The 12,335-nt window shown below is 45.0% G+C and overlaps 1 protein-coding gene across 1 annotated transcript in view; it reads right to left on the reverse strand.

Annotated features, from left to right (window-relative positions):
- Positions 1-12,335, reverse strand: part of KCNMA1 (potassium calcium-activated channel subfamily M alpha 1) — a 771,888-nt gene that overhangs the window by 240,854 nt on the left and 518,699 nt on the right. Inside the window, 2 exon segments of the mRNA XM_027530425.1 lie at positions 10,135-10,226; positions 11,813-11,983. Coding sequence (XP_027386226.1) covers positions 10,135-10,226; positions 11,813-11,983 — 263 coding nt within the window.

The following is a 12,335-nucleotide window of genomic DNA, read 5'->3' on the forward strand; positions in this document are numbered from 1 at the left end:
TTAAATGAAGTGACACTAAGTTCATGGTGGGAACTGACTGATCCTCATGGCGAAACCTTGTGAGCACTTTCTCTGAGTTTCTGCTTGCTGGATCCCAGCGCTGCTTCTCAGCCTCACCTCTGTCCTTTCTTGCATCTTCAGCTTTTGTCTGAATGCTGTAAGATACTTTAACCTTCCAAAAAAAAAAAAAAAAGCTTTTTCTGCTGAAGTGAGCAAGAATGAATTTCAGTTGCCTATAACCAAAGAACTTTAACTGTAGATTTGTTTACCTTTAGTTTCTCACTGAATTCTCACAGTAACCCAGTATGCAGGGATTAGCACCACTATTTTGGTTTTATCTCTTTCTCCTTCCTTCATGGAAGAGGACTTGTATAGCTTCTTAAGCAAGCAATTCTCTAATTGACCAAATCTCATAAATAACACTGGTTCTTCCTTGTGTCTCTCCACAACACCCTCGCCCTTCTGCCTTTGATTCATCCATTACTTCAGGGTTTGGTGGCCTTTAGGCATTTTTAAGTAAGCCATTCTTCCTTTGACCTGATTCTTCCAATTTTAGGTGGGTCTTTGCCTTAACAGAGAAATCCAGGCACTTGAACATCATTTTCCTCTATTCCAATCAAACCAGATCTGCCTGTTTCCACCTGATAACTGCTGCTTCTAACACAAGGCACCAAGAGAAGAGAAGATGAAAGAAGATCAGCTACACCCTCTGCGGATGAAGACAGAACAGAGGGAGAATGAGTACAAGCAAAGGGGCGGTTCTTAATTTTGCCTGGCAGAGGGGAAGTATGCTAGCTTTGACGTGCAAACTGACCCCAATGCCTTCCCAAATACCCCTGCATGCCTCGTGGCCCTAGAACACAAGCTGTTGGATATGGCCATCCCATAACAACAATTAAGTTGACATATCCTGACACACCCTTGGGTGTGGCCTCATTCCTCAGCCACACCCAAGGGTGTTGCCCCTGCTAGCCTGTGCTGCTAGCCGTCCACTGTAAGTAGACCCAACACCCTGAGCCTCCATCATCTGTCCAACACACACTCAAGTTCTGGGAGAAGTCCACAGGTTCCAGAGCCTGATAAGGCATAAGACACCACAGAGCGATGTTCACTAGACATGGAGAGGCCCAGAACTCAACGTGGCATTAGCAGCCCCTCTACTTCCTGAATGTCTCTGCGCCCCTCTTTTACAGGGTGCGTCATTAGATTTATAGGTTTTTAGGTCCACAAGTCATCTCTCTGTTACCTTTGCCCTAAACTACTCCAATGGAGACATCTACCAATGTGAATTATCTAATGCTTTTAGGAGCATTCCCTCTAAAAGGCTTGCAGTCTTCAGGATTGCCTTATACCTTCATGATTTTATTGAACAAAATTCCTGCCGAAAGAGCATTTCACGGAGACAAGGCTCCTCTGTAATCTAGCTTCTACATAGCCGCCACTAGCTCTTGGGTGGTTCTGATTCATCAAAGTCTCAGGTAAGCCGCAGGGGAGCAAGAAGCATATCTTCTTGCTCATCCTTTAACCCACAGCACCTAGCACAGTGCCTGGAACATAATAGGGATCAAATAATTATTAGTTGAGCAAATATATTGGGATGGGAGCTTTCCTAAATCTGTTCTGTATACTAGCTAGCATTTGCCTCTGAGGTCAGTGGCTAGGGCCACAAAACCTCTCACGAGATGGGCATACATCTATCTCTGAACATGTGTCCTTATTGATAAAGTATTGGAGGTGAGATAAGTTTGCTTTTACTGACAACTGGTACTCACATTTGAAGAAGCCCCTATGGTTTGGGGGGTTATGCAATACCAGTACAAGATGTGGGGATGCAAACCCTGAGAGGCACAGAATCAAGTTTCCAAGAATTTCATGCTGTATCAGCTTCTAAATTTCTTTCATAATAAAAAGAGACACTGGACTTGGGCAGTTAGAAGGTTTCCTGGTTTATTTTCAGTGTGTGATGGCAGCAGTGGGATGAAACCCCAAATCCACTAGTAATCGTTTTGTACAACTCTTCGAAGACTGCTATCAGAATGAATGACATAGCGGAAAGAGAAAACACAGTGCAATGTAGTCTCAGAGGGCTGTGTTTGTCCTCTAGATTTAGAACCTGCCCAACAAGGATTCACCCAATCAAATGTGAGGTTAGGCAGAAAGAAGCTTCAGGGATTCTAATTGAAAAGTTATACTCAGAATTCTTTTTCTTTAATGGAAGAAAGAATACATGAGGGTGAAAGTCGAAGTCTGAATATGACTTTTTATTTTTTAAGGTACACAGTTCATCTCCCACCTACATGTCTATTCTTGTTTTCAGAACAATAGCTGGAACATTTTGACAAGTGTGTGGAAGGGAAGAGAGAAAAGCGGTGGTGGGGTAGAGGGGAGACAAGCTTTCATTCCATTAGTATTATCAGGAAATAGATTTAATATGCATCCAAGTCTCTCTAAATAGAGCTCCAAGTTTGAACAAGACTGAAGACGTGGCTTACAAGAATCCAAAGCAGATGCAAAGAAAGAAGTGCCCACATCCACACCCATAAAGACCCCTCTCGTTGGAAAGGAATACCTGGCACTTTACATTACATGATACAGCATCGAATAACACTCATTTTCAGTATCTGCCCCTTGGTACTAAATTTCAGAAGTAGTCAAGGGGTCATTTTTCCAAAGTATTAGGACAATCTCATTTTTTTTCCTTCCCCTCAAAGTTTAATGCTAATCAAAGCAGAATGCCTAATCAGTCCAACATGGCCTGTCAACTTGAATTATCTGTTTGTCTTCCTATTTACTGTATCTGTCTGTCTACAGTTCTTCATATCTCTGTGAAGATCAGTTATTGGGGCCTGTGTTTTCTTCTGACTAGAATGGCTACCAGATGATCCTTCCTGGTGATATGTTGATGATTTGCTAATTTATGGCTTTTAAAATCTAGGAATCTGAAAACACTGCTGAGAGTTTAGGCTGGGGATCACGTGGGCCCCATGACTAGAGGGCTGAACAGCTTACTTGTTGAGGGACTGAAGTTTGTATAAAAAGCAAAACAGCAGTCACATTTCAGCCAGAGGGATGTCTGTGATGCAGAAATCTTATAGACACCATCCCTCCTAGGAACAGCACCCCATTCACAGGCCGAGGAGGAGGGAGGGGGAATGTTGTCTGTGTTACACACGGACAGGAAGGAAAAGGACATGGGGCTCAACCCAAGACAACACCCTATGAGTTAACCCCACATCCTATTTCCAAGCACTGGGGTCAGACCATCTCAGAATGAGTAGAGGAGAAAGTATTATTGTAGGAACCAAGAAGGGAGGTTTACACAAGCTCTGAGTTTGAACTCCCCAAACTTTGGCGGCCAAATAATGTAACGTATCGCTCAAGATAGATGTGGCGAATTTGGAGATTTCCATGAGCCTGTACAATGCATCTGGCATGTTGCAAGCGCTCAGAAAACAGACATAGATGAGATGAAGATGAAGGCAGGACTCACATTAGTTCTTTTGGGGGGCTGGAAACGGACAATGGGGGTAGATTAAATAAGTCTTTATAAAGAAATAATCCCTGTCCTGGTGCAGCGGAACATTTAAGATCCCAATTCTTTTTTTAAGAAGCAGTGGAGAAAGTGGAATTTCATGTTGATACAAAAGAGCTGGGCAGGAGGGAATAGAATGTGGTCTCAGAGAAGAACGAAGGATGTGAGGGAGGTGAAGGGCTTACTTCTGATGAGAGGAAAGACACGAAATTAAATGACCTCATCATCAGGAAGTAGCATGGCCTCCCCTGGTAAGCCAGTGGACAGCACTACTGTAGGCAAAGGAGGGCCTGGAACACAAATGAGATTTTTAAAGACCTAGTCCCTTGGAGGTAGCACTAAAGACCCACAGTTGCAGGAGGGGTTCCCATAATCTTAATTTAAAAACCTGGAGTGTTAGCTCCCCTCTGTCTAGGCAGTAATGGAAGTTGTAGAGTAGGCTGTAACAGCCCTTTCTCTGAGGTGTCACCTCCCTAGACCACTTCATCCCTGTAAACCATCCCTGTTTTGCTCTAGAACAGAATCTTGGATCATTCTTGCTTGTGTTGCGTGTATTAAAATCTGTACTTGGCATTTCCTTTTATTCCTACCCTTGCCATTGCCTGTCACCTTCGGGACATGTAGCCTCCACGCGACAGATACCATGCACAGCTGCCCGACATGTGGTCCTAAGAGAGGGTCACAGCCTGAGCAAGTGAACCAGTGGCGGTGGCAGCAAGAGTGGAGAGCGAGGCAGGCAACTCGCTGTGCCCTGTGTTCTTCATCCTTGCAATTCTGTTCTAAATCACTGAATGCTTTATAAAGTATGAGCACTGACATTGAAGGATGTAATAAAGTACTCTGCTTCATCTTTAAATGGAAAAGCATGATGAAGTCTTGACATTGTTGTTGTTCTTTAGTCATGTGGGACTCTTTGCAACCCTATGAACGATATAGCCCGCCAGGCTCCTCTGACCATGGGATTCTCCAGGCAAGAATACTGGAGTGGGGTGCCATGTCCCTCCTCCAAGGGATCTTCCCAACCGTAGGAACAAACCCGTGTCTCTTATATCTCCTGCATTGGCAGGCAGGTTCTTTACCACTAGCGCCACCTGGGAACCCCATGATAAAGTTGGCCAACCTCTATGGTATTAAGGCGGCTTCTTACAACCCTGAGGCCACACCTAGGTTTGAAGGTAGAGCCCCCAAACTCCTTCCAGAAGGACACTGCCTCCTGAGGGTCGAGATTTTCACTCAAAGCTACGAAATAAACCCAGGGAACCCACCCAGGATTTTCCAAGATGGGCAACTGCTATTCTAGTTCTCACTGACAGTTAAGAAACCACAATTACAGAAGTGCCCTGAGTGTGCAGACCAGCTGGGGAAATGAAAGGCACAGGTAGATATGTTTGCCAGGGCAAAGAATGCTCTTCTTCAGATGACAATCAGGTAGGCTGTGCTCAGGAGAGAGTCCAAGTCTGGCAGATCACAACAATCCCACCACAGCTGGCCCCCTAGGAGATGATCTCCGCAAGAAGGACGGAACCAGGAAGCGGAGAACAGGTAGAAACCCACAAATCTTATTTTGGCCAATGATCTTTCTGTCCATCCTTAAGAGCCCCTCACTGTTAGACATGTTCAAGAGGTAAACACTTTTCCAATCTAACCAAATGAGAAAAACCAGGAAGAAATGGTTCTGTCCCCTCTCCACCTTTTTGTCCTTGACCCTACGGCCAGGCTCCTTAGAGGCACTAGGTGAGTAGAAGGGGAAAAGGGCCCAAAATGATGCTCAGGCCTTTACCTTCCTCATCATCTTATATGCAGTGTTCTGGCCCCACTGTGGGTAGAAGTGGAAGAAAAGTTACAGTGATGGGATCACTGAGTTTAGAGCAGAAAGGAGTCTCAAGAGGTGATCTAGAGAAGCAGCATGGCCCAGTGGAGCAGACTGCACCTGGGTTCAGGTCCCAGACTAACCCTTTATTAGGGTTGTGATGTCAGGCAAGTCACTTGGAGATGACAGTGATACCTTCCTCACACGGCTGCCGTGGGGATGCAGAAGGACGGAAGCACCTATAGATATTACCATTGCCACAGAAGCCAATCACAAGACTTGGGTTCTATTGATTCATGCTCTCGTTTCCAGAAGTATCTGGCACTCCTCCACCTATATAAGGAGGTCTAAGAGAATCTATTGTACATTTCTGTTTCACAGACAGATTTCATGAACAGGATTTAGAACCAGGTTCATCTGTGACACCTATTCCCCAGCTAGAAGGGGACACTGACTCCTCACCCAGCCAAGGATCTTCCTCCCAGTAAGTTACATTCAGTTCTTGGCCCCCTTTCCATATTCCTTGTCCTCAACTGTCCATCCTTCTCTCTATGTCCTCCGAGTCTTTAGCTACCAGGAATCAGTAGAACAATCCAAACCCATCTAGCCTCCCATCTCCTAACCACTTGGGCCGGGGCTGCTTCAGTTTCAGGCCCCAGGAGCCCTATCATGGGAAGTTCAATGCCTGGATGGCTCCCCAGTCCAGCTGTTTCTGACAAGGGGGTTACCGCAGATGGATTCTTCTCTCTGGCTGATTATTTTCCATGGCCCTTGGCCATGTGACCTCAGACCATGATCTTGTCAGTTCTCATAAACTAACCAGGAGCGGGTTGAGTCACAAGCAGAGAGGAAACCTCTGGGGAAAACAGCAGGAGCTGTGGGAGGAAGAAGAGCAAGCTGGGATCCCAAAGGCCATGGGAGCCTCACCCATCCACTCTACCACCTCTGAGAGGCTTTGAACTTACAGGAAGGGAAAGAAGTGGAGACAGTGGCCTCGAGGCAGGCTGGGCTACAAGAGGGCTACTTTTCTGAATAAGATCTAAGGTCTCAGCCCAAAGAGACTAATTGTTCCCAAGACCTCAACTCGAGAGACTGCCTGACAAGATACTGGTTAGACCTTTGGTTATTGACCAAGTCCCTATCTTAGGGACTACATCATAATGGACAAACTAGAGAATGACTCTCTTTCTCACACACACACTCACACTCACTCACACACACACACACCCCTATCTCTACTATTGGCTCTGGGTGTCCTGTAGGAGGTCAGGCCAGGGATGTTGATAAGAATGTGAGCGTGAGCGACCGTGAGCCCTGGGTGCTGTGTTGCTGGTGAGGATGTTCTGGGGACACTGCATGAACTGTATCTATTATGCCAACATAGATTAGAACTGAAAATGAGGTGCCACTGAAATGTTCATATTCTCCAAAACCCTGAAATTGGGTGTTGTGTGAACAAAACACCATGGTTCTCTACCCAAATTTTTTTGACTTTAAATCATCTTTGAATTTCCAATGCATGTGTCTCCATGGCTTTGGATCACGCGTTACCTTGAGTTCTCTGACAAGTTAATGCATTGTTAGAGAAGTTATATTCTGAGCAAAATGTGCACATGTAAACAAATCCCTTAACTATGTATACATTTAAGTTACTTTCTGGGCATCTATCTGATGAAATCTTAGGGAGAACCCATGGACATATGTCCGTGGGTACAGCACATATATTTATGCACACACAAAAACACAGGGCGAAGCACACTATTTTAAGTATGAGTTCTATCTTTCAACAAAGTTTAGCTGCTTTTCTTTTGCAAACGCATTTAATTTTATCTGGAAACTTTTTGACGTTAGAAATAGAACAACTGTAGTTTCTCATTATGTTTGCTGCCAGAATCCATGCTTGGTTGCTCAACTAAAGACCTTATATTGCTAATTACTACCACATGCCCATATCCCAAGCGAAGGAAAACTTATTGATTCTGACAGCCCATTCTCTCAACACTGAATTCCAAATGAAAACTCAAATTTTGGCCAAACATAACATTTCATCAATCTTGTTCTACTGACTAGAAAAACAACATCAAACAAAGGGTGCTAATGGCCCTTTATTACCGTTCCTTTCCCAAGCTTACATTTTCTGATGAAAGATCTAAGTGACCAAAGGGCTTCTTTAAACTACTTAGTAATTAGCTTTTGAACCAGGAAACAATGCGTAAAGTAAAGCGAACAGTCCCAGTGCTGATGACAGAACCTATTTTCTGTCCGCAGGGTCGGGGGACCTCAGAGACCCAGAGGAACATTAAAGGCGAAGCGTGCATTTTCATAAAGGGAGAAGAGAAGAGAGAAAAAACCAGGGTAAAAGTAGTGATAAAAGATGATAGAGATGGAGCCAGAACAAAAGCTGCGGGAAGTCTGTGATCTGAAGCCTTCGACGCGGGGGTTTGAGCAGAGGTGCCAAGGCCAAGGGGCAACCGGATGGGACTGGAGTGGGTGAGCGACGAGGGTCTCAGGGCCTCATCTGGGTCACCCATCAGCAAAAGCCCCCCGCCAGCAGGCCCACCCACACTGGACTATGGCAGCTATTTAGGAGGGGAAAAAAAAATGTACCTGAGTGAGAGTCGGGAAATATTTTCAACACAGACATCAGGGCAATTGACTTTATTGACATCTTCAGGGGCGGTGAGGGAAGGGGAAGGCTGGCTGAGACAGTGGCCTGGGGAGGCCAGAAAGGCAGCCTGCGTGCCCCGAGCGCCTTCTGCTTTATGGTGACCTGTCCGCACCTTCAAGGCAAAACGAACCGAGAGGCTGTTTTCCTCTTGGCATGGAATAAATGACCAGTGGAAATCTCTGGACTTATTTGGCCTTTTGGATCTAACCAATGGCCCAGAAATCGGAACAGCTTGGTTCTCATCTCATCCAGGGCTGTTACGGTAATAGGAGGAGGAGGGCTCCATCAGAGGGGAGGTGGGAGAATGGCTGCCTCCCCGGAAAAGATGCCAACTGGCCTCCTCTGTCCTCCGTGCCTTGGAAAGGAAACGGGTGTCCTGTGGGTAGTTCAAGAAAATGAGTCCTTTTCCCCACCTCCTCATTTTCTAAACAGAGGACTGGACACCTGAGCTCAGGATGCAGTGGGATCACTGATGGGAGAAGAGGTGGGCTCCTTCCAATGTGACTGTCAGGCAAGGAGGAGGTGGTGGATGGAAACACGATGCTACTGCTTTCGTTTTTCTCTTAAAGAGCAAATAGGCTATTGAAGAGTTCATTTGAAAATGCATAATCATGGCTGATTGTGTTATTGTATAGCAGAAACCAACACAACACCGTAAAAATTAACAAATATGTATTTAAATTTAATCAAAAGCTGTGGCTCAGATGGTAAAGAATCTGTCTGCATTGCAGGAAACCTGGGTTTGATGCCTGGGTTAGGAAGACCCCCTGGAGAAGGGAATGGCAACCCACTCCAGTATTCTTGTCTAGAGAATTCTATGGACAGAGGAGCCTGGTGGGCTCCAGTCCATGGAGTAGCTAAGTCAGACATGCCTGAGTGAAATTTTTTAAATGTATGGGATAAGAACAAAACAAAAAAAAACCCTAATTCCATAATAGGAACTTCCATGACTGGGGAAGGGGCAAAGTGATAAAATTATTCTGTATCTTGGTCTGGGCGGTAGTTACTGGGTGTGTACAGAGGTACAAAATCCTTGAGCTGTACATAAAGATGTGTATATCTTACTCTATGGAAGATAAAATGAAAACCAAAACTCAAAAGCAAACCAAAGTCAATGCTCAGAAAAAGCTTTGAAAGAAAAACAGTACAGAATGGATACTTCCACCCTGCCTCCCTCCAATCTTCTCCTTCGAGACAGAGCAGTCAAGGCCTTACATCTGCTTAGGAGTAAAACTTCCAGCTGACAACACTGCCACACACTGACTGTGATATCGACAAAGTGATGTGAGCACAAATCGAAACAGTCCCCGAGAAGAAAGCATTCATGTACGGAAAGCCAAACAAAAGATGCATCAGGAGCCCGCACAGTGCCCTGATATACTAGAAACATCTTTCTTGTCCAGAAGGAATTTCAACTGAGTAATGAGTCCCTTTGAGGACAAGCTTGGTGCCTCCTGGCTAAAGAGACCCGGTCTCCTGGTGACCAGCGTGCCAATGTGATCTTGATCTTGCCCTCCTTGGGACTTCCCTGCTGGAGTATGAGCCATGGTTTGGCTGCACAAAAACCCCATAAGATGGCACCTCTTTAGTCTTAGGGACCAGAATGTAATCAATCACCTAATTAATATAAAGAATGAATAAACTGGGCTTACACATTAGGGATCAGAATAGAAAATAAGAGTTCAGTAACACATGGACTCCTTCCAGGACAAACCTATTATGTCTCTTGGAAAGTGGGTGGGGAAGAGAGTTGTGGATGGGAACAGGTCTCAGTAGTTGGTCCTTGTGATAACTTGGAGGGGTCATTCTGACATCACTCCCCACACCGAATGTGGCCCTTCAGGTGGGGTGTAAGGGGGGCAGGATTCAGGTGTCACTGCCATAGGGGCTCTGAAAGTCACTCAACCACATCTCTTCTGATACAACTGACTTACTTTCTGCCTCCATGTTTGTTAAATGTCCCGCCGAATTTATTCCGATTCAGGATGAGAGCAGCAATTTCGGGCACGTAGCGGGCAAACATTGCCTACATGCATGAAACAAAGAAACAAGAGCCAAAAAAAAAATGGCATGCAGAGAGGATTCTACCGCAGTGGAGGCAGCAAAACCTCTTGGCATACTTACTTTCTTCCACTAACCGCACTATAGGAGCCCCCGTATTTCTTGCGGTTTCCTATTAACTCTATGATTTCAGGGACGTAGCTGGCAAACATGGCCTGAGGAGAAGATAGGAGACAGAAGAGAGACTAAAAAGACAGGCCAAAGAAAGGGGGTGACCTTTTCAGAAGGGGGAGGGGGGAAATACTAAGATCTGAAAACACAAAAAAGGACTAGAACTGCAAAGGTAACGTATTCATGGGCTGGATTGGATTTAAAAAAAAAAAAAAAGAGCAAGCTTCTGAAGTTACATAGGACAAAAAACAAACATTAACCAACCTAGACAACTAAAAAAAAACCAAAAAAAATCAGTTAAAAATGTAAAGGAGACAGGAATAAATAGACATTAGCTCTACTTCCTGAAGAGAAATAAGGGGAGGCATGCTAGAGAAATAACACACACACACACACACACACACAATCAATCATTCATAAACTTACACACAATTTTAAGAGAAAACCTTTCTTTCTAATTAAAATTCAAATGAGAATCCATGCCTTTATGAGTGATTAAAGACAATAAACACCAAGAGAAGATTTAAAAATATACGAACTTTTCCATTAAAAAAAGAATCACTAAAAAGCACACAGGGTAAATTTAGGAAATCACATGGGAGGAAAGAATAGTGAGGAGAAACACAAATCTGCCATGTTTTGTCCAACAAACATTGTGCTTGTGGCTGGATAACGCGGTCGTGTGATCTGCAGGGACCTCACGGGTACCATAGGAACGCTGAGCACATACACACCACACATACATTTACATACATTTCTCAAATGTATACGCCATATGCATACAAAACAGAGTGTGTATGCATGAGATAAATGCATGTGTGGTGTACATATATGAAAGCTGTGTGTGAGTTTAGGTTTACCTTACACACGGCAAAAATCTAAACATCGAATGGGCTACTCTGAAAGACAAAATGCAGTCACCGCCGATGAGTGGCCAGAAATCCCCCTTGAAAAGTACATGGTAACCCACCGAGGTGATCTGCATAGGCCAGAAAAGCAAACAGTGCAACTTTCTGACTTACAGAGTGAGGGCAGAAACACCCACCCGGGTCGCTGTGTAAGGGAGTTGTGGTCTGTTTACAAAACCACACTCAGCTCACATGGTGATGTCCATCTGGGGACTTGTGGGCTCTCTGTCCTCTGGGGTGGGGACCCTCCTCTTTAGGGCAAGGGCCCAGCCACAGTGTTTGTTGGAAGTTTGGGGAGGACCGGGATGGGGGTGGGGAGCTCTTGAAACCGCAGATTGTCTACAGAGTATCAACATTATCTACCAGGTCAGGTGACAGCCCTGTCCTTGCAGAATATCAGAGGCTGAATTACATTATGAGGCACATACCCTCTCACTTGATAAGTGAGCATCCCTTTCTTAAGACAATGAGGTTTGCTCTGGGCTAAATGGCCGTCCCTCACAAGGACACTGTGCCTGGGTCTCAGGGAAACAAATCAGTACACAAAAGAAATAGGCAGAAAAGGCACCATGGCATTTGGGATTGCCTTAACTGGACTGTAACACTAAGGCAGTCAGTTGCTTCTAATGCAGAAACACAGGCTCAAATACACAGCCTGCAGAAAATGGATAATAGAAAATACCAATGATCACAAAATCAACATCGTAAGAAAGCATTTTTACCAGTCCCCCGAGGATGAAGAAGACCATGAAGAGACGCCCGAGCGTGGTTTTTGCATAAACATCCCCGTAACCAACAGTGGACATGGTCACCATGAGCAGATAGACACATTCCCAGTAGGTAAGAGCCTGGTTGTTTTGGAAATTTTCCCATGGGTCCCCTGAATTCTCCACCTAAATCAAGGAGACAAGGGAGAGAAAGGAAAACATTAGAGGCATAATAAACCAGAAACACCACAACTCCAGCATCTAGGCTACTTCTGGATGTTCTGCATCTTCAGTCACAGGAGTTTGCTGCCCCAAGGGGAACTCTGTAAGTTGGGCTTACAGCCTCTGAACAGGTAGTGGAAGAAGTGGAGTGAAAGGCACACCCACATACCTACCAGGCTGATGGGGGCAGAGAGGGAACAAACTGACGTACGTATCCAGAGTCCATTTTCATCTCGTTGTTAAAGACCTGAGGCCAGCAGAATTTTAGGGCACTGCCTCTGGTCATGTGTTACAGCATTCTTTTCCAGGAAAGAGC

Source organism: Bos indicus x Bos taurus, chromosome 28, assembly GCF_003369695.1.
Source record: "Bos indicus x Bos taurus breed Angus x Brahman F1 hybrid chromosome 28, Bos_hybrid_MaternalHap_v2.0, whole genome shotgun sequence".
NCBI classification, from domain to species: domain Eukaryota; kingdom Metazoa; phylum Chordata; class Mammalia; order Artiodactyla; family Bovidae; genus Bos; species Bos indicus x Bos taurus.